Consider the following 24,638-nt stretch of genomic DNA (forward strand, 5'->3'; position numbering starts at 1 on the left):
TGAAGAAATACTAATAAAATAAGCATTTGGCTTGACAATGATGCAACGAAACAATATTTTGGGGATCCATCCACACCAAGAGTCCACCCACCCAGGAACACAGTGAGCACCATTACAGGAACCGCCTCAGTCACGCTTGGCCAGGTTCCCCACCACAGCCATAGGGCTGCAGTGCAGGACCTCCAGCCATCCAGACAGGGGAAACGCTGTAACAGCAACCCTGCAGACGGTGCAAGCACAGCCCCCAGTGTGGTGGCTCCCCATGAGGAAAACACTGAAGTTAAAAATAAATAAGCACAAATAAATAACTACAATAAAGTTTCAGTTAAAAGCTAAGGTATTGAACCTCTTCTTAAAAACATCAACAGTCTCTGCAGCCCTGAGGTTCTTTGGCAGGCTGTTCCACAGACGACGACCATAGTGCTGGAATGAGGCCATAGGTTTTCGTCCTGACATTAGGAACAACTAAAAGGCCGGTACCAGAGGATCTCAGGGTCCACGAGGAGGCCCAGTACTATTGAGACATTTAGAAATGACTAAAAGAAACTTCATGAAATCATGAAACGCACCGAGGGCCATTCTGTAACTGTCAGTCTACTGTGTACACATATGTGGACCAATGTCCTCGCGGCAGTGAACAGCGTGCTCTTGATTCTGTCATGGCACGCTGGGCTAAACACCCACTTAGATCGGCACCTGTGGGTCACGGGGATTCACTACATTAAAAACTATCAACATGACTCAGTGGATGAAAGAATGGAATGAAAGTATAAATGATGGAGCTGGTTTGTAGCATCAACTTTCAAGTCTGCACATGCAAAATGAAAGTCATCTACAAGTCTCCATGTTTTCCTTTCGAAGCTGACTTTTTCTTTCGATGCTGCACCTTTTTTCTGTTGTCCCTGAAAAAAATCCCTGCAAAACATGTGCCAGTGTCGTTTAGTTCAGTGTTAGAAGTAGTGCATGGCCTGATTGTTGGTTTTGTTTTTTTCTTACTGTGGGAATTTACCTGGTCAAACAAGATTTGAAAATGTTTGCTCTTTAAGGCAGGTATCGAGTACGTCACTACTCCTTTGTCTCGAGTATGTCACTACTCCTTTTTTAATGATTTAAGTGTACTTAAATCTATGTCACCAGACTGTAAATATTTTATTTAAAAATTAAAGGACTGGCTGAATGGGAGATGGAGCGGGATGCATGGAAGTGATTTATGACATCAAATAATATGCTTAGGTAAGAGCTGAATTATGACCAGGTGCAAAAAAGTATTGCAGTGACGTGCAGTGAGGGGAGGCAGGTGCTGCAGTGCCTCACCTGTCATGATAAAGAAAAAAAAACATGAAAGAAATATTAGTATTTTCCACTGATCTGTGAAAAAAAAAATGCATTTTCCATTTGATTCTAACACATTTTTGTCAGTTGATTAAGTAAAAATTGCAGAATTTGAGTATTTCCCGATCAAATCCAGGGCAGAAACCCTGGTGGAGGCATGGGCGAGCTGTGTCTCAACTTTGACTGTGCGATCCAACACAAACTGGGCTGCATGACATGTGCTGTTTCTGTTTCTCAGCACATCGCCAATATGAACTTTACAGAAATATTTGTTATACACCATGACTTTCTACAGTCTGTGTAATGTCTTTGTGAGAGAAATATTCACGTTTATCGTAGAATCAGTAGGCGAGGCCTCACCTCAACAGGGCACACTCCCACACCAGCATGATGTGTGCAGTGTTGCCAACTTAACAACCTTTTTTTTTCATTTCTTTTTTTTTTAAAGCGACTAGCAATAAATCTAGCGACTTTTTTCTGCCATCAGAGGAGGCTTTCTGCAGTAGGAGATGATCACCTCTGTTTCGTGACCAGGCTGAAAATGAAAACTTACAAAGCTGCTGCTAGCTTACCGTCAGATATTAATGTCTGTTATTGAAGAGTGTGGAGGAAAACCACCGGCTGCACGGTGGTGTGGTGGTTAGCACCGCAGCCTCACAGCCAGAAGGTCGCCGGTTTGAATCTCGGGTGGGTGGATGTTCGAACCTTGAGGGCGGTGGCTTTTCTGTGTGGAGTTTGCACTCTGGCTTCCTCCCGCCGTCCAAAGACATGCATGTTAGGCTAATTAATGACTTTAAAATTCTCCCTAGGAGTGAGTGTGTGTGAATGGTTGTTTGTTTGCCCTGCGATGGACTGGTGACCTGTCCAGGGTGTATCTGCCTCTCACCTGTTAATGCTGGGATAGGCTCCAGCTTACCTGCGACCTTTAATGGACTAAGCGGTTCAGAAAATGAATGAATGTGGAGAAAAATATTTAGAAAGTTGAAAGTTTTGTGAAATGTTGTAGCCTCCTAATTAGAAAACAACCTACAATTAATAAAATTCAACTACAATAAAAGAAAATATTAACCAAAATTTGTTTTATTTTTATTAGTTTTGCCTTTTTAAACATTTTGAGCTTGTCTTTTCATCCATTTTTGCCTTTTCCACGACATTCCTCTCCACAGCTGCCTCCATTACTATGTACCAGGCTATTATGAGCATTAGATGATATCATTTAGCAACTTTTAAAACAGCCAATAGCTACTTTTCTCACTGAAGACTTGGTAACAGTGGTTGTGTGAGTGTAATTGAAAGAGGAGTGCTGATGGGATATGAAGCGTTACCAGTAGTTGCATGCTGTTGAATGAATATTGAAACAAGATGCTCTTTTCAGTTCTTACAATTGTAAATCAGTGCCTCACCAACCATAAACTTCACTGCACGTCACTGCAATATTGTTATAGTTGCTCTACAGGTGTTTTTTCAGTTCTAATTTTAAGTAAGTTTAAAAGTTCATGCCATTGATTTCACTACATTTTGTTTGTCTATTTTTTGGACTGTGCATTTTGAAAAGAAGAAATAATACCCCCCACCAGTTTAATTGATCACTAAAATTCCCTGCAGGGTGAACTGCACAATTGTTTCACACCACCAGCTCACTTCCCCTTCCAGCCCAGCCACAGTGTAATGGTTGTGTGATGTAAATAAAGGGGGAAGAAGCCACCTGCACATCTCGATAAGAGCCCCTGCAGCTGTCGGTGCAGTCAGGAAGCACAGAGATTGACTCAGGCTCTAAAGGCTTTATTGTTTTGGGTCATTGCTCTCTTCTTTATAGGCAGGTTAACCGTGGCATTCATGTTTTCATGAGCAAATAAAGAATTACTACGAAAATGGAAGGTAATTTGCAGCAGTATGCTGAAATGCAAGCAATGGTGAAAGAGTGCATGTGAAGTAACGCTTTGGCTGAACTTCCTCCTTTTCAGCCTTTATGTCCTTTTTTAACCCGAATGAAGAACGGTCTCTGAAAGAACTGCTGCTACCATTGGGATTAAATGTCACATGAAAATATTAAAATAGTCATTTAATCTTGTTTCCTGAACAGAAATAAATATTTTGAAGGGATGTTAAGACAATTTGGGTGCATATTCAATAACATTATACTTTGTATTCAGGCACAGAGGCGACCTGATGGTGCATTAATTCTTCTTGCATGTATATCAAACCTGCAAATCAGCCAAAAATTCAAATAGATGAAAACTAGTGTTCGTAAAAAGGATGTGGTGGTGATGTAGCTGTCACTCAACACCAAATGTCACAAGTGGAACTGAGATAAGGATGTACAATATATATAATATGTCAGATTACCTACTGTTCCAGTTCTACTTTGGGTTTTCACTTTACATTTTTTGTACTTTGACTCTAAATGTCAAACCATATAGTGGCGGTTATCTGCTGTTTGCTAACTTTACAAAGCTCTGAAGCTTGTCATGTAACTTCGGATGAGGAGAGAAAGAACAACCCTCAGAAGCGAAAGGAAAGCAGCTTTATAATCTAACAAAAAACATCTTGGTAATGGATTTACTTATTGACGATGATTATGTCGAAGGCTGCACGGTGCTGGTGGTTTAAGGTCTCTCAGCTAGAAGGTTCCTGGTTTGAATCTCTGCCATGGTGTTTCTAACCCTATATGTGGAGTTTGTGTCAGCTCCCTCTGGCTTCCTCCTACAGTATAAAACATGCATGTTAGGTTAATCTGTGATTCTAGTTTGACTTAAAGGGTGAAAATAAAGACCAAATTAAGTTTTTATCTTTTTATTTCTACAATAATTCCCTGCTCTAGTCAGAACTTTGCTTGTACACACAGAAAGAAGGAATTCTGGCTGAGATTTTGTGACTCGTTTCATATGGACGTATTTATTATTAATGACAAGTTATGCTAATTACTTGTTTGTAAATGCACTTCATGTTGCATAAAGGCAGATTGTTCTATGGGATTGACATAGATTGACAAAGCAGGATCTTTCGGAACAAATGGAAATTGGAACTTTATTTCTTCATCAGCATGAAATAAATTAAATCTGTTCATCGTGCATTGCTTTTTTAATACAATCTTTTTCCAAATGAGCCACTTATCCTTGAAGGTATTCAGTGCTTCAACAAGACCTCTTTAACTCTCACTGCTTCAGCAGACATTCATAGAGTATATTTGAAGACTGTCACATACTGTGGTAAATGGAGAGAGCTGAAGTCATTTTGCTTTCCATTAAATGTCTTTTACAAAGCTGTTTAAGAATCATGTAAATGGATCATGTCCCAGTTAGAAAAACCAATATGCAACTTTCTTCATGTGATTTACTTCAGTGATTTGCCAGCTAAAAAATATCTAATAGAGAAAAATTGGGACGCAGTCACAGTTCTCATGCAGCCCTCCATCACTTCCACTGAACCCTTTTCACAGAAAAGCAGAGTGTGATGTTTTGCCTCTTTCTGAGCTTATTAGATGACTACAACAGAGGTTTGACGTATGTGATGTTCAGGACATCTTGATTTGTTGTTTAGTATTAAACAGGTAACTATGAAGGAAAGCTTGGCTACTTTGACTTCCTTTCGTCTCTTGTCTTCTTTCTTGTACATTTTCTTTTCCATTTTGATTTAGATGCTTTTTAGTCTTCCTCCCTTTTCTCTTTCTGTCTCCCTTGTTTTCCTCTTTCATTTCTGTAATCTGAGTTTTTGCTCTTTCTCTATCATCAAAATATGCACGCAACATTTAACTCGAATCATTTTATTTTACTCTTTCTCTTGACTAGAAGATGAATGCAGAGAGTGTTGGATAATCTGCTTTATGCAGCCATTGTGCTACCAGCTAATCATTCATGAGTCAGTTTTCTATTTTGAATTTCTTAGATATAAATAATTGCACATAATAAAGATATTTGGAGAAAACAAGAAATACAGAGATGTGCTTGTGACCTTTTGGAGTCTTTTTTTTTTTATCATTCAAGTTAATTAAGACTAGTGGAGAGCCTTTGAAAATTAATCAGTATTGAAAGGGCAAACATTTCCAGCAGTTCTTGGGCTAAATGGGACATCTGGACCTATTTGCAAGGTTTGAATTGCTTGTTGACTTTCTGACCAGTTAAACACAAACAATATAATAGCTTTCTTCAATTTGAGAAGAATTCAGTGATCGTAATGATTGCATAAAAGACTGAATATTTTGTAGCTGAAATGTCTCATCAGGAGTCTTGTTGTCCAGCCATCTGAGTTCATGCACAACTCTTCTTTTCTCAAGGACACTTCAGGCGGCCATCATGAATGTTGCATGAATTAAACTTGTTACCTTTCCAGGAGAGAAGTGTCTTCATACATTAATGTAAACGACAGCATTCTGCTTTTTTTTAATCTCATTGATCAATGTAAAAAAAAAAAAAAAAAAAAAAAAAGAGAGAGAAAAAAACAACAAAAAATGTACAGCTTCATTTATTAGCAACCCAGGCAATAATTGAAGAAGTGGGTCAGGGTGACAAGGCTGAAAAGTTTGCACTTATGAGTGCAAGATCAGCTCTCATAAGTGCTGATCTTGCTGTATCTCAAGTTAAACTTTCAGTAGAAGAGTTTTCATTTTTCAAACATTATGAAATATGCATCGGGCTCACTATTTATTCCACTTTACCTCTCAAGGATCACTTCAGAATGGAAATAAGGCAGTAAGCATTAAGCAGACATTATAACCTCAGTTCTTGCTGCCAATATAGCATTTAGACTTAGATTTTCACCATTTCTGGTATGTTTAGAAAACCAATCCTCATTTGAAGGTGGTGCCATTTTGTCATAGGTTTGTTGTCTACTTCTCTAAACTCAAGATTTTTGAAATCCAAACTCGTGCCTTTGTTCCTTACTTTGTTATTCTGGAGGACTGGTAGAGCAGACCCAGAGTGAATCTACTAGTTCTATGTAAAACTCTCTGACAGTGGATGAGTCAGTCTCTCTTCATGAATCTTGCGAGAGCAGAATCTGATTGAAGGTGGCAGCCCACTCATCATGCTGCATGGCTCTGTGTCTGCAGGTTTGCTGATGTCTTATGAGAGAGAAGAGAGGTAGGCAAATGTGAAAGATGGGGAGGCAGTTTGAGGGCAAGACAAAAGGATTTGAACTGGGACATCATTTTAAAGACCTGTCCAGCAATAAGACTCACTTAGTAGTGCAACACAAGCCTGGGTCCAGGTAGCAAATGAAAAAAATCAATAAATACAGGTGCAAATATAAAGATGCACGTGTGTGATTTGATGCATAGATGATTTATAAAGCCGATCAGCTTAGCTAGTGATGTTGCAGTTTCTTATAAGTTCATGGTGTGTGGAAAAATCCAGAATAATGACCAAATTACCTGAATTATATGTAGAAATTCCCTGTTTAAAAAAATCCAAGATAACCTTTTTAGTTTTTAGATTTTTTTTCATCTTACTTCACAATTTCAAAATCACTCCCAAAACATCCATTTACTTAACAAGTTGTAATGAAAAAAAAAATCAATAAATAAAATTAAATAAATATGACAAAATATAAAAGACGTGAATACCTTAGCAAATCACTGTAGATTTATTGTTTAAAAAAACAAGAAAAAACTTATTTCGATTAATCTAATTTATTTGGTTTCAAAACTCTGTAAATATTTCAACCTAACGGATTTGACAGATGATAATAATTGCAAATGTGTTTTGCTTAAAACCAGATAAGTTAATGCATGTTTGGATATAATGTAATCCAGATCACCGTGAGACAGACATTGTAATTCTTCTGATATCATTTTTCAACTATAGTGTTTAATCATATCCCTTTGTGAGGGAAATGTGGGAGTGAAGGTTGTAGAACAAGCTCCTTTCTGGTTGTTAAACGTTATGCAAGATTTTGAAGGAAAGATTGTGTGCAGCTTTCCAAGACTATTAGGGGAAAAAATGGACAAAGAGGAAAAACTCCAGGATTGTGATTGTGTTTTCTCTCTGTTAATGTTCAGAAACCAAACCTGTGCAATATGTCAGCCCTAAAAGACAGATGGGGCTCAGGGGGAGAAAAAGGGTAAGGGCTGAGATTTGGAGCGAGACATTCTTCTGCAGGACACTCGGACATTTAAATTGAAAATGCTTTAAAAACCAAAACTATTATAAACAGGTAATTCAAAGTGACTGTTTTAACATTATCCCTCAAACAAACTATATAAAATATGGATTTTAGTTGCTTATAAATGTAAACAACGATGAACAGAAAATTGTAGTTCAGATCATCAAATCATTTCTTCCTATCAAATTTAAGGATTGAGATGTCAAAAGTCGAAGTTTGGGTCTCAAACATGAGCTAGAATTCATGACAAAAAATAAACTATTTATCTGCTTTGAAGCATTTTTAATATTTACATATCTGAGTTTAAATAGAAGGACATCCTGTCATAAAGAATAGAAGCATTAAAATCCCTTCAGAGACTTTAATCTAGGAATGAGTCATCTGTTTCCCCTCCCTGTAAAATCCCTTTATCTTTTGTCTCCTATAGTGTCTCATCAACCTGCTGTCCTCCCTCCCTCTGTTTATTTACCTCCCTCCTCCAAGTGTGTTGGCAGGCAGAGCTGGTGTACAGGGGATTGTGTGATGGATGAATTGATTGATGGATGAAGGGGTCTTGCACTTCATGGTGGAGGCTCAGACAAAGCTGCTCCAAGGTCAAAGCCATCTGGTCATCTTTGGTCTTCTGGGAGGCTGCATATGCATTTGCTCTGTGTGTGTGTGTGAAATCTGTATTAGTGATTAAGCGTTTCCTGTACAGTTGTCCTGGCTACCACCCTAAACATGTCAACCTTGTGGGGGAGACGAAGTGTATTGTTACAAAACCCCACAAATGTGTCTGCCGTTGTGTAACACTTCATGTCACCCCCATTCTGAGAGTTTTTTGTGGCAAGATCGCTTTTGTTCTTAGGACAGTAACATCTATAACCACAGAAACAACTAGTTCATACAATAGTTAATGATTGTGTTCATCTGTTTTGAGGCCTGTTATTATATTTTTCATTAACATTGTAAAACAAATTCATCTGATGCTTCTGCCACCATTTCACTTCATTTTCTAGAATTCTGAGGTTGACAAGATACTTTTTGGTATTTGTCCAATTTGTTTATTGCACACTGTGCCTATCACATGGTTTCATATTGGAACTTGTTATATTTGCCTCAAAAAAGGTGGCCATCAGAGTAGCCGACGCTAAAGAAGGATTATAGATTCACCTCAAAACCTTGCAAAATGTTTGGAAAGCAGCTGGATTGCCAATCTAATTTTAGCTTGGCAATGAACACTGGAACATAAAATCGAATAAACAGATTTTTATATGAGCTGTCTGAACCTTTGAAAATTTTTGGATTTCTTTCATTTTTCATTTGACGACACAGTCGCAACACACCTGCATCTCAGCTAGGTCATATGAGTTTGCCCATTGAAGACCGTGACGTAAACATCAGATGCTTCCTCTCTGCTGTTCAAGTCTTCTGTGGCTCATTCAACCCCGAAACTCTCTTGCATATTTGGGTCAGTGGCAGTCGGTTCAACCATCTCCTGGAGTAAACAGAAGTTGAGGTTTTGCTGAAGGCTGCTAGAGGCCATAATTACAGCGACAGCATAGCCCTCACTCAGTTTGAGAGACGCCATTGTCGGATTCAGTTTTTCTACAAGGAAATAAATTCCCACACGCAACTGAGAAGCAGAGATGGAAAATATTGTAATTTCCTGGAAAATTGGCCAAATCAGGTCACTTTAAAAACAGATGCTGTTTCTTCTACCCGGTCTCTCCTTCTCTTGTCTTAATTTTTCTCGACTTTTCAGACATCAGCTTGGCTTCATGCATCTGAGCACTGCTGTTACCTGCTTACCATTGCACAAATGACTGATGGAGAGACTCGTAAACATGCATGCAATGCATTGAACAAGAGTAAATGTATGTTTAGGAACAGTCGCTGAAGCCTGAGCATGTCTTATTTTTATCCTCACATGAATGATATGAAAGTCAGCCAAAAGTCTCTAATATGATCTAAAAGCTTATTTTCCATTAAGTTCTTTCTTTGACAGCTCTGACTGATGGTGACACTTCTCTTTTATATCTGACCTCCCATCTCAGTTATGTTCGTCTCTTTCTGCAGGGGTTTGACCGATAAAAGCTTTTCAAGGCCATTACAGGGATGCAGCTCCACAGAAATCCACCTGCAGTGAACAACGATGCATTTCAGTGTATCGCTTTCTAAATGGCTCTTTAAGTAAGAAGTAGTGATTTTTTTTAAATTTGTAAATGCATGTAAATCAGTAATAATAATAAGTAATGGAAAGGGGTGTAGCGGGAGAATGAGGGAAAAATTAGAGGTAAAGGAGTAAAAAAACAAGTGGCAAACAAAGTCAGAATTGTTTTGTCCTGCAAGCAGGAGAAATTAAGATGGATATGGAAAGTGACAGATTGGAAGGAAGGAACGGGAGATGCTGTATGAAGACATAAAGGGATGGGAGAGAAAATCTGATTGAGATAGACAGAATAAAATGAATATATAAAGGTTAGAGAGAAGGACAAAGAAAGAGAAGAAGGGGGAAGAAAAACAACTAACAGATTTGAAGGCAGCACAGAAAACAAAGTTTACAGAGGGAATGAATAATAAAGGTAGAAAAAAAAGTTAACATGGATGGAAACCAGGAGATTAAATAGACAGAGCAGTGTGTTTTCTTCTTGACACGCTTGGTCAGTCCTGAAATAGAACTGAGTTTTTCTGCTACTGACACCTTGGTTGACTAAATAGCCAAAGAGGAAGTACGAGAGCTACAGAGCTATGATAAGAGAAAAGGAACACAAGTGTTTGAGAAAACGTTTTCTTGTTTGGTCTGTTCAGTTTTGGATACCACTGGTCTGGTTTTCATGGTTTTAACCATTTTCATCCAAGCTACAACATAAATACAGCAGCATAAAGTATTCAAGTGTGTTTTAGAGTCAATGTGAGTGACTTGAGGAAGGCTGTTTCCTGGTTTATCTTTAATAATTGTGCATATGAGGGACAGACATTTTGTTTTTCAGAATTAGTTGGGCGTGATAACTGATGGAGCTTCAAAACTTTACAGCATTAAGTACAAGGAAGTTAGAAAATATCTTTTTTTTCTTTTTTGTCTAATTATCAGTCTTACATGGGCGTCTTAAAGTGTCAAAAGTCAGTAGTGAACAGGGGACAGGGCATCCACAGCAAACCTCCCACCAACACTCCACACTCAGGCCACGTTACACAAGGAATGAGAATAAAAACCCTCCTGCCAGCTGGGTTTAACTTCCGAGGTTCATGATTTTGAGTGTTCAGCTAAATAACAAAAGTATAATTGGATGGTTCAGGTGCAAACAGATACCAGTATTTGATTCTGCAGTTGTTTATTTTTCCTGTTCTCCTTTTCACTGTGATTTCTTTCATCTTTCTTTCCCTCGCCACTTTGAGAGTGAAGTCTTCAAACAGCCGCTGCATGATGACAGCACTGATGTTTTACTTGCCTGTGGCTGACGTGTTGATACTGCAGAGAAAAGTAGGACAGAATGAGGCGGAGTTGAAGCAAAAGATTGTTTTATTGATTGAGTAAAATGTATTAATCTTACATGCCTCCCATCAAATGAACAGAAACCCATTGTGAACAAAGTTTTTCTGACTTTAAGCTAAATGAGTCAGTAATAAGTTGGTGAATCATTTTCATACATAATTGGTTGTTTGGAAAGAGTTCACTGGGTGCATTTTTTCTTCTTCCAAAGCTGCAGTGTGTCTAGTCTGTTGTGACAGAATGAGGGAAGCAGGGGGTGGGATGGATGGAGAAGGGGGTGAGCACGTGGAACATGGGTTTTTGATGGGAAACGTGACTGTAAAGGAGAGTGTAAAGAGGTAAACAAGATTACACTCTACTTTTTTCTCCAGAGTCCATCTGTTGCATATGAAGAGAGAACTTAAGCATTTTCTGCTTCAATAACGTATTTCATAAAGTACTAATGGAACAAAACTGTGAAGTTTTCTATGTAGGTGTCTCCAAAACATAAGGAACCAGATAGGACCAGAAAACCACAACATGAACAAGCGTTGAATTAAGCAATCTGGGCCAGTTATCTATAAACTGGCTATGATTAGCTAATTGATGTTTAGATGTAATTTTATTTGCATGTCCATAAAGGTGTGTTGCTTTCATTTACTAATCCTGTGGAGTTCGCTACAAAGGCAGTCAACATGAGTGGTCCAGGTTAAAGAACCGTGTCAGTCCTTAAACCTGGACCACTCATGTTGACTACCTTTGTAGCAAACTGCAGCAGTGACTACACTTTCTGCACAGTCGTAGAATTCATGGCGTGAATAAAAAGGTCATGTTGTTGTTTTATTGGACCGCTCTAGAGAGCCTTGAGAGATACAGCATCACAGCTTGGTTTGGTAACCTTGCTGTGCAATTAAAAAATAAGCTGCTACACTTATTAAAAACTGCATGGGAAATCTCAGATGTTGAAGATCACCTGTCCATGCAGACCAACTATGAACCGGCCTCTCACAGAAAGGCCCATAAAATAATCAATGACATGACCCCAATTCTGCACAGGGAGGATGAGCTGCTGCCGTCGGTGAGGAGATGCGAATCTCGATGCACGTTAAATACATTTAAACACCTATTTGTCCCTGTGTCAGTTAGGCTTTTAAACTTATAGGACAAATAGGACAGATCAGGGATCATACTTTTTATAACTATTGTTCATTTATATTATTTATGCACTGTTTAGTTTTATTGTGCAACTGTTTTAGTGAAAGCTGTCTTTTGTTAGTACGACTAAATGGAACAGTGCCTACAGCCTACAGTTAACATAGTGCACTACTCTCCTTATGGATGTTTTGGAATCATAAGACTCATCTCATTTGTCTAGTTTCAGCTGTCTTGTCTACTCTGTCTTCTATCCTACCGTCTGTGAACCAGAAATTTACAGCCAGGTATTTGAAGGATGTCTCAATTCCAAAAATGCACCCTAAGGAGAAAAGGTTAAGGAGAGAGGAGGTTTGCCAGTGATGCTATAAGTCTTTTTCATATGTGACATCTGAAGGATGAGCTGGTGAATGTGGCCGGGGAGAGGGAAGTCTGGGTTTCCCTGCTTAGGCAGCTGCCCCCGCGACCCGACTCCGGATAAGCGGAAGAGAATGGATGGATGGATGGACATCTGAAGGGAGACATCTTGTTAATCCCACGATTAAGATTAAATGTATGCTTTCTGACAAACAGATTTAATACTCATTAGTTTAAAAAGGTTCAAAGTGAAGGCTTTGAAGCAAGGCCATCTCATTTTGTTAAATGCCTCTCAGCTTGACTCCTCTTTCCTTGTCTCTATCCTTGACTCCTTTGCTTGTATCATTGGTGGGAGGAACTAAGATATGAGTCAAGAGGAGGAATTAAGTGTGTGCAAATTGGGAAGTAGGATAAAGGGCCTATTCTCTTCTCATCTGTGAACATAAGCCTACTTTGAGCTTCCTCCATTGTACCCTGTTGTTTTAGTTAGTTAGAGATGCCAGAGGAAAAGTTACATGATAGACTGACCTTGATTGGCACAGTTTAACCTTCACTGAGCCAGCATTTTCCTCTCTACGACTGAAACGCTAATGTTGCATACCAACCTGCACAGTGAGTGGCTGCTGTTGTCTATCCAGCTAAACTGTCATGCAGCTGCACAGGAAAGCAAATCAGTCTCTTTGTCTGACTCGTATTAGCTAAAGCAGAGCCATCCTGCTACACGACAAGCCATGAATTGGCTTTTGTCTGAGTAATTACTATCCTAAAAACTGATGTGGGAGTGGACCAAATGACTGTAACATAAGAGGCATCGCTATAGGTCACTCATAGCTCCCTGTTATGTTCAGGCAGGATGGAATACAAAGCAAGCCACATGACTGCAACAAGGCGGAGGTTGTTTGGATCCTGCTGTGCTGGCATGTTGATGAGCGTAGAAAATGAAATTACTGCAAGCATGTGGCGGTGTCGGAGCATCTGGTGTTTGACGGAGAGGCGGTGGAAGACAGAATCTGTGGATGCAAACTGCTGATAACGGGCAAATTCTTGGAAATATTTTCTGTTTTCATGTGACTGCATCACAATGATGTAAATAGAAAAATAAAGTAATATACATACATACAAATCAAATAAGTATAAGAATGGCTTAATTCAGTTTAAGTTGTCACAAGACTGGCAGCACCCAATTCCTGTTATTTACTTTTTAGTAAAACATTTAATTCTTATCAATAAATTCATCTCAGACTGGTGGAAATGACCGACACTAATTATAAATACTTGCAGACCGACTGACCTGAATTCAGCCCCAGTTCCACAATTTTAAATATTTCTGTCTGTATCAGGCTTTGGTAGAAATGTTGGAGAGATCAAGGTTGAATCATCAAAGCTGCAATTCTTTTTGGCTGCAATGCAGATACAGAAAAGTTTGTGCAGCTAGTTCAGATGAACTGGGTCAGTAGAAGCAACTCCTGACTTCATTTTCAGCAAAGTGTTTACAGCCTCCTTTTCTTTTTGTTATGCAGCATTAGAGGCCTGTCACTCTGTGAAGCTATTAAATGTCTTCACTTGCTGAGTTCTTCCTCTGAGTCAACAGGGTTTCCCTAAGAGCTTCAGAAAACTGGAAAAGTGCCTGCATGGAAAGCACTTCAGCACAGCAGTGGTGACTCATCACATTCACATCATGTGCTTCATATTTGCATGCACACCACTCTCTTCATCTATCTGTTTTGTTGCATGCCTTCACTCAGCCATCTTAATCGGCATCAAAGTCTACCCTATCAGCTTGATTTTTGCTTATAATAAAAATATAATGGATTGACATGAGTAGGAATCACCTTGAACTTTTGTTTTTCACATGCACATGAACAATAAGGTCCTCTACAGAGTGTCTGTTGCGCTAACAGCTGGAGGAAAATGGGACTATTGCAGCACAGACTGCAGCAGCAATAAAACTTTTAAACTTGTCTTGATATCTTTACAAAGCGTTGAGTTAAACAATGCAGCTGATGTGAGGAAGAGCTGAAAGCAGCTGATAACAGACTCCACAGGACACTGACAGGATTCCACCTCGCAGGATCAAACTCTAAATAAATCTCTATAGCTTATATCCAGTGGTAGAAAAAGACTGGGATAAGTGTTCCATATCTGCTAAGTCAAATCTTCCTAGACATGTCTGATTGGGTTGCGGAACTCTTAGTGTAGACAATCACTAAAGCTAAAAGCTACGCAGAGCGGAGCAACAGAAGAGATAATTATATACAGGTAAAATAACTGAAATCTGGAAAAAAAAAATTTTTATAGGTTTGAGCGAAAGCTTCGTTATGGATACTTACACAGTATCAGTCCTGCATCTGACAGTTGTTTACACTTTCTGCAGAATGTGCTGTAATGCCAACATTATCCACAGCGTGTTCAGAGACGGTCAGGTTTGCAAGACCGTGTGATGATATGGGCCGTTACATGGATGCAGTCCAACAACAGATCAGTATTTTTTCTGTCCTCCATGAATGCAGAGAGAAAGTCTATTGATTTTTTTCCCCCTTTTGTAACCCAAGTGATTTAAATGTCTTCATTGGTGCCGGGAAGTGAAGACTATTACCGTTATCACATATTTTAAAGACCAAGCTATTTATCAGATAATTGAGGGGGGAAAAAAAAGTTTTGAAGTCACAGTTCTGATTTTATCCGTAAATTGATTTTCAAATGAATTTTCAGAGATGAAAGAAATGCAGCAGAAACATTTTAACTCTTGCAATCAGTCATGACAACACAACAAATATTTCCCAAACTAACCTTTTATGAAGTCTTGATTTTTACACATTTCTTAAAGAATTGTTGTATTTCCACATAACTGTATCTAACATATACCTTTCCATATAACTGTTTTTTTTTTTTTGTGGTGAAAGGTGGTAACGCATGAATCCCTCCCTGTCCGTTTATCCGAAAAAGTACACTTTGCAGAGAACATTGGTTATTGAGTAACACATCCATTTCCACTGTGAGCATGACAGCAGTTTTATCTGGTACATGGCTGTACGGCTTCATACAGTCACCAGAGAGACGTCAAAGATGCTTATTATGCAACACAACATGTAAACATGGCAACAAAGCTCTCCTTTTTGCACCTGAATATCTAATGTTTAAATCAGAGTAAGTGTGTGTTTGTGTGTGTTCGATCAGTTTATCTATACATTATTTAAAGTAGACAATTTCCATTACATGCACAATGTGCATGTAACAGATTCTGGTAAAATATTTTTGATTGATTTAATAACTTACTTTGATTCAATAACTTAGTATTATTGTTTAAAAAAAGTAAAAATTTGAGAAAAAAATGTACATGCATGTTCTTTTGTACTTGAAACTATCAGTGTACAATGAACTGCTTATATACAATAAGACAAAAAGTGTGTTTATCTAAAAATATTTTGTCAATTTTTATGAGTCCATCATTTTTAATGAAAAAATCCCAAAAGAGTAATATTGTGTTACATAATTAAGTAAACTACTGACTGAAGTACTAACGAGCCATTTTAACTTTTCCTTATCAATAACGCCAAAACAGGATTTTCCAGATTCTCCAGGTTATTCCTCCTGTAGCTGTAGACGTTTGTGTGCAGACCCACGTTAAGATTTGCAACAAGCTTAACAAAAGTTGTTCAAGGAAACTATGAACATGAAATCGGGGAGTATTTGAACTCGGTGTTAAAGCTTTCTGCACGTAACTTAAAACCAGCTGAAAAGTTAGACTTTAAACAAAATAAACAGAGTTATTTTGTTCCACAGGCCCAGCTGGAGGCCCAGAAGGCCACCCAGGATTTCCAGAGAGCCACTGAAGTTCTGCGAGCTGCGAAAGAGACGATCTCCCTCGCTGAGCAGAGGCTCCTGGAGGAAGACAACAGGCAGTTTGACTCCGCCTGGCAGGAGATGCTGAACCATGCCACGCAGCGGGTGAGAAAGGGAGGATGAGGGGCAAGTCACTTCAGAAACAGAAGAAAATAGTTGGAAAATATTCAAACTGTCATCTCAATTTTCTAAGACCTGATAAATGGATGGATGGATACTCCTGGTTCCATGTTTGCAGGGATAAAATCTTCAACCATCCATGAAAATATGCTCACAGATTATGTAAAGAGAGTTGATTCAACACTTCATAGTTGAGTCAACCAAAGTGTATGACTAATGGTGAGTTCTGATTGGTTGTTACAGGTGATGGAGGCAGAAAACACCAAAACGAAAAGTGAACTTTTACACAAAGAGACGGCAGCTAAATATACAGCCGCCATCGGCCGAATGAAGCAGCTGGAGAAGAAACTGAAACGTACCATCAATAAGTCCAAGTAAGAGCTTCAGTTTGCTGCCAGAGAGCAACATGCACCTCTATAAACTCAGATGCTGCGAATTAACCTGACTACTCCATGCTGAGCTTTACAGGCTCTGCCCTGAAAAGAATAAAGAATAGATGTTTTTTTTTCTCTACCAATACCTTATGTGTGAATACCTGATTACGTTCATCAAGCACATATCTGAACTGAGGCATACCCCAGTCCAATTACAGTATTTTCCTGTTTTAAACTACACTGTCTTTAGTTGTTTGTCCTCTGCTGGACCAGCATGTGGACACAGTGGGGTGTGGAGCTGTTGAGCCTCCAAAGCAGACTGTCGCTGCATGTCTGACTGCTCAAGGCTGCTATCTGCCAAATGCTCAAGAGCAAACAAAGACATGAGGTTTTTCTGAGTCAGCCCATCAACATAACCTCATCGGGTTGTGTTCAATCAGAGCTGAACTTGAAACTGTGGAGATTCTGGACTTTCTCTCTGCGGTCAGCCTCTGTCCAGCTGTCAGACTTTAATTAAACAATGCAAAAAATACTGGAATCACAGGTGAAGCAGCTTCTGCTTCTCCCAGCTGATGGAAACAGAATGAGATGGCAGACCTTTCAGTTTTCTGTGAAAGAAGTCAGTCATACTTCTCTTTTCACCTAAAAGTGGTGACTTTGTTAACCACTGAAACTTCATGTCAGTTTGGTCCACATCAAAGCTACCTGTTTTTGTAAACAAGCAGGTGCTAAAGAGGAAGTTTGGCTAAATGAGGCACAGTCACAAGTTTTGCCCTCCTATAGAATCACATGATGAACAATTCAGCTGTCACTAAGAAGCATAAGACATGCTATTATTATTGTTACTGTGTGACCCTTCCTGTGTCGTGGATGTGGAGATCAGCCCAATCATGACAGATGTAGACCAAAGGTGCTATTGTCAGTAAACGGTTTTCAACTGTTCAAAACTACAACCAATCATATTGCAGTAGGGTTAGGAAGTAAAGAAAGAAGGTAAAAATGGTTAAAATATGCTTTCTAGTGGAATATTTGCCCCAGTTTTGCAGTATTTAAGGCAAAAACCTGAAACCATTGGTGACTCTGACCTAGTTTGTGCATATAGGGAAGCTGCCATTTGCATTAAAATTGTGTTCTTAAAGGTTAATTTCTGTGGGGATTAAATGTATGTTTGAAGCTCAGAGGTTCAGGTTCTGAACGCCGTCTTCATTCTAATTTAAGTTTCATGAATAAAAGATTATAATAAGACCCTCTAACTGCCCCCTATCTACACCCCATGTCTCAGAACTTAGGGAAGTCGGTGTCTGCATCCAGTTGTCCCTGATGTTTGCTACGCTCTGAGGCATGCAAGCATGTCTGATCAAGTACAGTGAACGGAAAAATGCTCCGTTGATATGATGCAACAATGTGTGTGTGTTTGTGTGTATGTGTGTGATAATGCAATGTTTTGGAGTGACTCCTTAGTTTTATAACCTACAGTCATGAGGGTTCATTCTCCGGCCAAGGTTCAAATCCTGCACCTTCATGCTGTGAAGCGACAGCTAAGCCACCGTTCAGTCAACCATGACGCTTCGTCAGACTTGTTCTCCTCTACATTTACTTCACAGCATCAGTCAAAAGGACAAGTTCACATTGTCAAGCAATGAGGTGTTGTTGTGCTTCACCACCAAATCGTGCTTGCTGTATTTGCCCCTGTTGGGCTCACAGACTATGAAGAGACACTTTTCCTTATTTTCTTCCTCATTATATTCCATGGTTTGTCAAAAATGATCATTAGACTTTGGCCATAGATACTTTCCAGTTAAAAACTATTTTGTAGCTTTTTCTCCTGTTGTCTCCATCCCTTCACTACTGCTGAACAAACAGCATTATTTCAATTTTATTTAATTATTTAATCATTTTAATTTATTTATTACAAACACTCAACAAACAGATGCTTTTTAACACTTGCATGTAAGAAATGAAAGTCAGTCTTAAGCCGCTGAGAACAAAGCAAAGGTTGGATGATGGATAAGTGAAGTACCAACTTTTGTGTTTACAGTTTTTTCCTGTTTTTTGTCTTTTGGATCCAGTCTAACTCTATCAGCAGCTGCAGCTTTGCTGTTTTTTGCCTCAGCAGGGTCTTAATCCGTTCTGCATTGCTCACTCATCCAGCATCACAGCCCTTTTATCTCCTTCTCCTCCACTTGGTTGCTATGGTGATAATGTAGAAACTGTTTTTCTGGGTTGCTTGGCTTTTTTTTCCCTCTCATCCTCAGTCCTGACCTGTTGTCTTCTTCCTCCACAGGCCTTATTTTGAGATGAAGGCTAAGTACTACCTGCAGCTGGAGGTAAGTAAGGTTTGGCTCGTGTTTACAACCCTCTCATCTCAAATGTCGCCTTTTAAGGTTTTAAAGATTGCAACTGGGATAAATAACTTCATCAGAAACAGCAGGGACCTTTCCTTCTATTTTGTGCACGTTCACATGTAGAGAAGTCTCTGCGTCAGGTTGTAATCGGAAAGAAACTTTTGTTTTGGTCTGTTGGTTTTTAATTTGAATAACTGTTGGGGAGCCTTATAAAGAAAAAAAGGAGATTTAATTTGACGACATTTCTTCTGATCTTGTTTTCAGCACTAAAAAAACAGCGCTGCATCTTTTACTACAGCAAAAACACAGATTATAAAAGTCTTTGCGAGATTGCTGATTTGAGAATTTGTCTTGCAGCACTGTCGTCCATCCTCTGTGATAACGTTCCTCCTCTTCATCCTCTCTCCTGTAGAACCTAAAGAAGAACGTGGACGAGCGGCAGGCCAAGCTGTCTCAGGCCAAAGCCAGTTACAAGACGGCCCTCAGGAACCTGGAGATGATTTCTGATGAGATCCATGAGCGCCGCCGGAACTCTGCAATGGGTCCGAGGGGGTCTGGAGTCGGTGCCGAAGGGGACAGTGTTTCCGGGGATGACATCTCCAGCTTTAAGATGGAGTCAGATGGCATATCCAGTGAGTTCAGTATGATGTTTTTCACTTCTCCTCTCCAGTCTGAGGATCCATTTTTGACAAATGTTTCAGGTTCTCAGCCTTTGGGGTCTTCAAAATGACAGATAATTCTTCCATGCAACAAAAGGCTAATTAGTAAAGGTCAAACCTTCTTCTTGTTAATTTACTGCTTATATAACTCCTCACCTGGTGAATCTAAATGTCAGACTGAGCTGGTCTGAGATTTAATTGAGGCTGTTATGATTTCACTGTCTCTTACAAGGACAGCATAGTATCTTTTGCAAATACCACAGATAATTTAGATGTTTTGTTATGACATTAGAAAGCCTGGGCCTGTCCATGAAACCACTGGTATATGTGGAGTGGAGACTGGTCCTTAAGGAGAGAGTTGTTCACGTCAGTGAATCTTCTTGAGAAATCGTAGCCAGTGAATCTGCTGGACTGAATCCTTGTTGTGATCTTTGTGAGGTCCAGTGTGAGCTGTGTTTGTGTAAACTTTCAGTCAGACACACAGAATAAATTTGTGGGCCTATAAACCTAAAGATTAGCCATCACAGACATGCTTCTTGAAAACCAAACTTAAAGTTGATTCAAGAGCAACTTGAATCAACTTGAATAACTGGACAAAACAAGATATTTAGCATGATCCTGTGTGTTTCTTTTTTTTGTGGGTTTTTTTTCTGGCTAAAAACTTTATTATATCCGTTGTTAATTAGCATCACTTGCATACAAATTTTAAAATTAAAATTTAGACTTTCTTTGAGAAATGCACCACAACAATCCTCACTATATTTGTTTTCTTTTTCTCTTTTACTCCACATATTGGATCTTTTTCTATAAAGAAATCTTATTTATTCCGTTCTGGTTTTGTACTTTCCAAAAACAACTAGATTATTGTTCATCTTAACTCATGTAGCACGGTCTACTGGAACAATAAGTTGTAGGTTTACATCAGAAGAAATCTGTCCTTAATCAGCTCTTTCTGCTTCACAGCTTTGTTAAAGCCTTGAAGAAGCATATTGTTCAACATAATGTTCTGTATTGAGTGTCTGGATGAATCTACAGCTGCAGGAAAACTGGTCCACACAAAGTAAACCAGCCTCTCGCATTCCATTAACTTGGCCTATAAAACGTCTTGGATGGTGTTACCATGGTAACAGCAGTCCAGTTTAGACAGACACTGATTATAAGTTAAGAGGAAATGTGAGGCTCAAAATAACCGCGGACACTGACTGTGCATTCACGTGCTTTGATGTAAGCAAGCGATATGAGAGGCCTCCTCTGGATGTGATGTGAAAGTTCAGAGTCCTCCATGTGCAATTTATCTTTTGTCTTTCTTCCCTCTATCTTTGTTTCCCTTTATTCATCATACAATTGTTTGTTTTTTCTTCTTTCTCTGTCTGCCTCATTCAGAATTCCTTCTTTTCTTTCCATTTTCTGATCTCTTTTCATGTAACATTCAATTTTCTTGGTCTAATCTCTCGGCTCATCTCTTTATCCTCTCGTAATCCTCTCCTGTTCCTTATGTCTCACTTATATTCTTTTTATCTCATCCCCCCCTGCAGTGGCATCAGTATGTTTTGACGATGAGCCATGCGGCGGAGGCAGCATCATGTCTGAAGAAGACTCTGAGACTCACTCTACCAGTAGCCTCGGTTCATCTCCCAGTAGCCCTCAGGAGCTCCTGTCACCATGCCCCTTCGCCAGCTCCTCTTCATCATCCTCCTCTGGCATGTTCTCCTCTGACTCTCCATCACCCACACCCTCCTCTTCTTCCTCCGCGTCCTCCCCAGCTTTTCTGTCCAGGCCCTGCAGTTTGGACCTTCCCAGCACTGTGTCACTGTCGGACTTCGGCCTCATTTCGCCAGTGCTCGGGCCTCGCAGCGAGTGCAGCGGGGCATCGTCGCCCGAATGCGACCTGGAGAGAGGTGGGTGTCAGTCATTTGATTTAAATAAGGACGTTAAATCACTGACGACGTTAACAGTGTTTCAGATACTTAAAATATTTTAAAGAAAAGCCTTAATAATCCCTGGAGAGATGTTGCTGTGCAGTTTATTACTCAAAAGTAGTAAAATGACAGAAAACAGGATAGTGGAATAATATCATCTCATTTAAACAACCACATCAGGAAAAGATGTTTCTTCTGACATTTGTATTAGTTTCATTGTGTTCAATGTGCTTAAAGAAGAAAATAAAAAAAATTTAAAAAGATAGTATTACGACATGACATGTTGCAACAGTTTGAAACTATTTTAACAGACTTGCACAACTGATGGGAAGTGTAATGTTTTGCTAATTTATATGGCCCACTTTCACAGCCTTGCCTGCTTACACTTTATAATCATTACAAAACCACATATCTTTGTGCATTTCATTAAAATTGGTGGAAAGAAAAACACCCAAAAATGAGGCTGTATGCATGCAGCACGTGCTATTACACAGCAGGGATAGCAACACTGAAGTGAGATGGATGATATTTCAGAATCTATTTTGGGTAAGAGGCTCGATCTCCTGCTACCTGCATGGCTCACACCTGCTCCACTTAAGTAGGATATTAGTCAAAGTGACAGCGTGCCGGGCGCTTCACGTGCAGAAAGGAGACGCTTCGGCTGTTTCACCTTCAAAGAGGAAATATTTTACACTTCAGTCAGTTTTAATAAAGAGCTCAGAGCTGTGTCATCGTGTCTCTGAGCATTTTGTATTCACTGTGATGTTTGATGTTTCCCCTCATTTCCCTTTAAAAACCATGCCATTGGTTTAATGAGTACCAGTATGTCTACAAGAAACACATTTAATTAACATGCTTGCTGATTTGGTTTAATTGTACATAAATATTTAAGTATCAATATTAGATTTGATGCCAGTAACATATTTAGGTTAACTGGTCACTCTAAATTGACCCTAGGAGTGAGTGTGAGTGGTTGTTTGTCTCTCTGTTGGCCCTGTGATGGACTGGTGACCTGAGGCTTATTTTACTGGTATTATTAAACATGCACATGTGAAATCAATCAACACTCACCGACCATCTCCCATGTTGCAGGTGACCGAGCTGAAGGCGCAGAGGCGGACCTGGACAACGCTCCAACTGGAAACAACAACAACAACTCCGCTTCCAGCAACAAGAAGAGCTTCAGCCTAGAAGCACGCTTCAGCTTCCTGAACCTGCGGCGCCCACGAGTCGGCAGCACCAAAAACACAGACAGCTCGTCCCAGAAGATGGAGTTGGGGCAGACCGTGGTCCTGGTCAAAGGAGTCTGAGGAACAAAAAGACAATTTATCATTGGGACTATAACTCTGAGTTGACTCAGTCTGAACCAAAAACTGAGCTGTTTATAAGCTACCTGCCACTACTACACTCCATTTCTAAACTCTGTGAGATGTTGAATGTCGTGTTTCCTGCACATTCTGGCAGTGATGTGACTCCCTCTTCTTTATTAAGGACACTGCACCTTTGGACTCATGAGAAATAAAGAGCACTGCTACAATTTGATTAAAGGTTTTAAAAATAAAGATGGTATTTTCTATTTACTCAAACCTGAAAATGCTCATGTCACAAAGTAATAAAGACTAGCTGCCTGCTACATCCCCTGACTTCAATCTGCCCGCTCTGTTCACTAATGGAACTGATTGTCCAAAGTTAAAAGTTATTCCTGTTCAACGGCACATCGCATGCTATAAAACATGCAGAGGTGATGTTCTGCTCAGTTCATTTTAGCGAACTACAGTAGAACAGTGGAGAACAGTCAGTGGCCTCTATCAGTCTATTACTCCTGTATTTAATATTATAATGTTGTATTTTCTGATGTAATGTATGTGATGTTCAAATTAGGATATAATGTAAACAAAAATAAAACATTTTAGTAAAGTTTAATTAAAGCTTTAACTCCTCATGACTATTTTTTTTCCCCACTTTTTAAAAGTTTGGTTTAAGATTGAGGTCTTTCAGTACACGTCCATCTAGCAACGATGCTAACATACCAATATGCTTTAGGTGAACTGAAAAGCTGTTTAAGCTAACTTCTAAAAGAGAAAATTAAATGTAAATTCTACAGGAATTTAAAAGTCGATATTTTTGGGGATTTATCTTATCTCGAGATAACGAGATGATTGACGTGGACTCAAAAGTAAGTGGTTACCATGTTGCACCTGATTTCATTGATACAGACCTCATGACAGCTGGGAAGGGAAGTCGTGGTGTCCATGTGTATTTCTGTGAATGAGTGATTAGTAAAAACTTAACTATCGGTCTTGATAGACGTAAAATTGAATGCATTGATCAGTGATGGATGTTTCTCGATCTGACTGTTGTGTCCGTGGATGGCTTGATTGTACTGTGGCATCCTAGTGCAGAACTGCTCTGTACTGGGATGCCCCTTAGACCCACCAGTTGAGGTGAGAAAGAAATATAATGGTTCAGCTCTGCTCCATCTCCAAAGACAGAGCAACAGCGCGGCTCATTGATGAGTTTTTAACAAAGATCTGAGGTTTAGACTGGAGTCAAATAGATGAACACTCACTATTTGAGTTGACATCTTCACAACACAAGAAAAAATCTTTAATTCTGGTTTTCAGGATAATGTAGATTTGGAGATTTTAAAGGTTTTGGAGCATTTTTTTTTCTGTCTGGTAACCTGCAAACACATTCCTGCAAAGCATGACTTCACTCACTTGATCCACCAAAATATACAACAGCACAAAATCTGAATGAATGTCATCGTTAAAGGATTAATGTGATGTTGATACATATAGATACTGAGATTTCAAAATGCAACCAGCTGATTAACCTGTGCCGCCCACCAGCACATGCTAGCTTACTAACTGTGCTGAAAAACATGTTTTTCTGGAGAGCCGGTGTTTGGTTTGACTCCTTTAGGTTATTGTAGTAACATGGAGGTGAAACATGCAGGAAGCCAAGACGAGGCATCTAAACTGCTT

The 24,638-nt window shown here is 39.3% G+C and overlaps 1 protein-coding gene across 1 annotated transcript in view; it reads left to right on the forward strand.

Moving 5' to 3' along the window:
* Nucleotides 1-23,596, forward strand: part of sh3bp5b (SH3-domain binding protein 5b (BTK-associated)) — a 32,371-nt gene extending 8,775 nt beyond the window's left edge. The window contains exons 4-9 of the mRNA XM_041987353.1: nt 16,175-16,339; nt 16,598-16,728; nt 19,013-19,055; nt 19,486-19,705; nt 21,268-21,630; nt 22,744-23,596. Of these exons, the coding sequence (XP_041843287.1) occupies nt 16,175-16,339; nt 16,598-16,728; nt 19,013-19,055; nt 19,486-19,705; nt 21,268-21,630; nt 22,744-22,961 (1,140 nt within the window). The 3' untranslated portion in view covers nt 22,962-23,596. The remainder of the gene's footprint in view (nt 1-16,174; nt 16,340-16,597; nt 16,729-19,012; nt 19,056-19,485; nt 19,706-21,267; nt 21,631-22,743) is intronic.
* The last annotated feature ends 1,042 nt before the right edge of the window (nt 23,597-24,638 follow it).

Source organism: Melanotaenia boesemani, chromosome 6 (assembly GCF_017639745.1).
Source record: "Melanotaenia boesemani isolate fMelBoe1 chromosome 6, fMelBoe1.pri, whole genome shotgun sequence".
NCBI lineage: Eukaryota > Metazoa > Chordata > Actinopteri > Atheriniformes > Melanotaeniidae > Melanotaenia > Melanotaenia boesemani.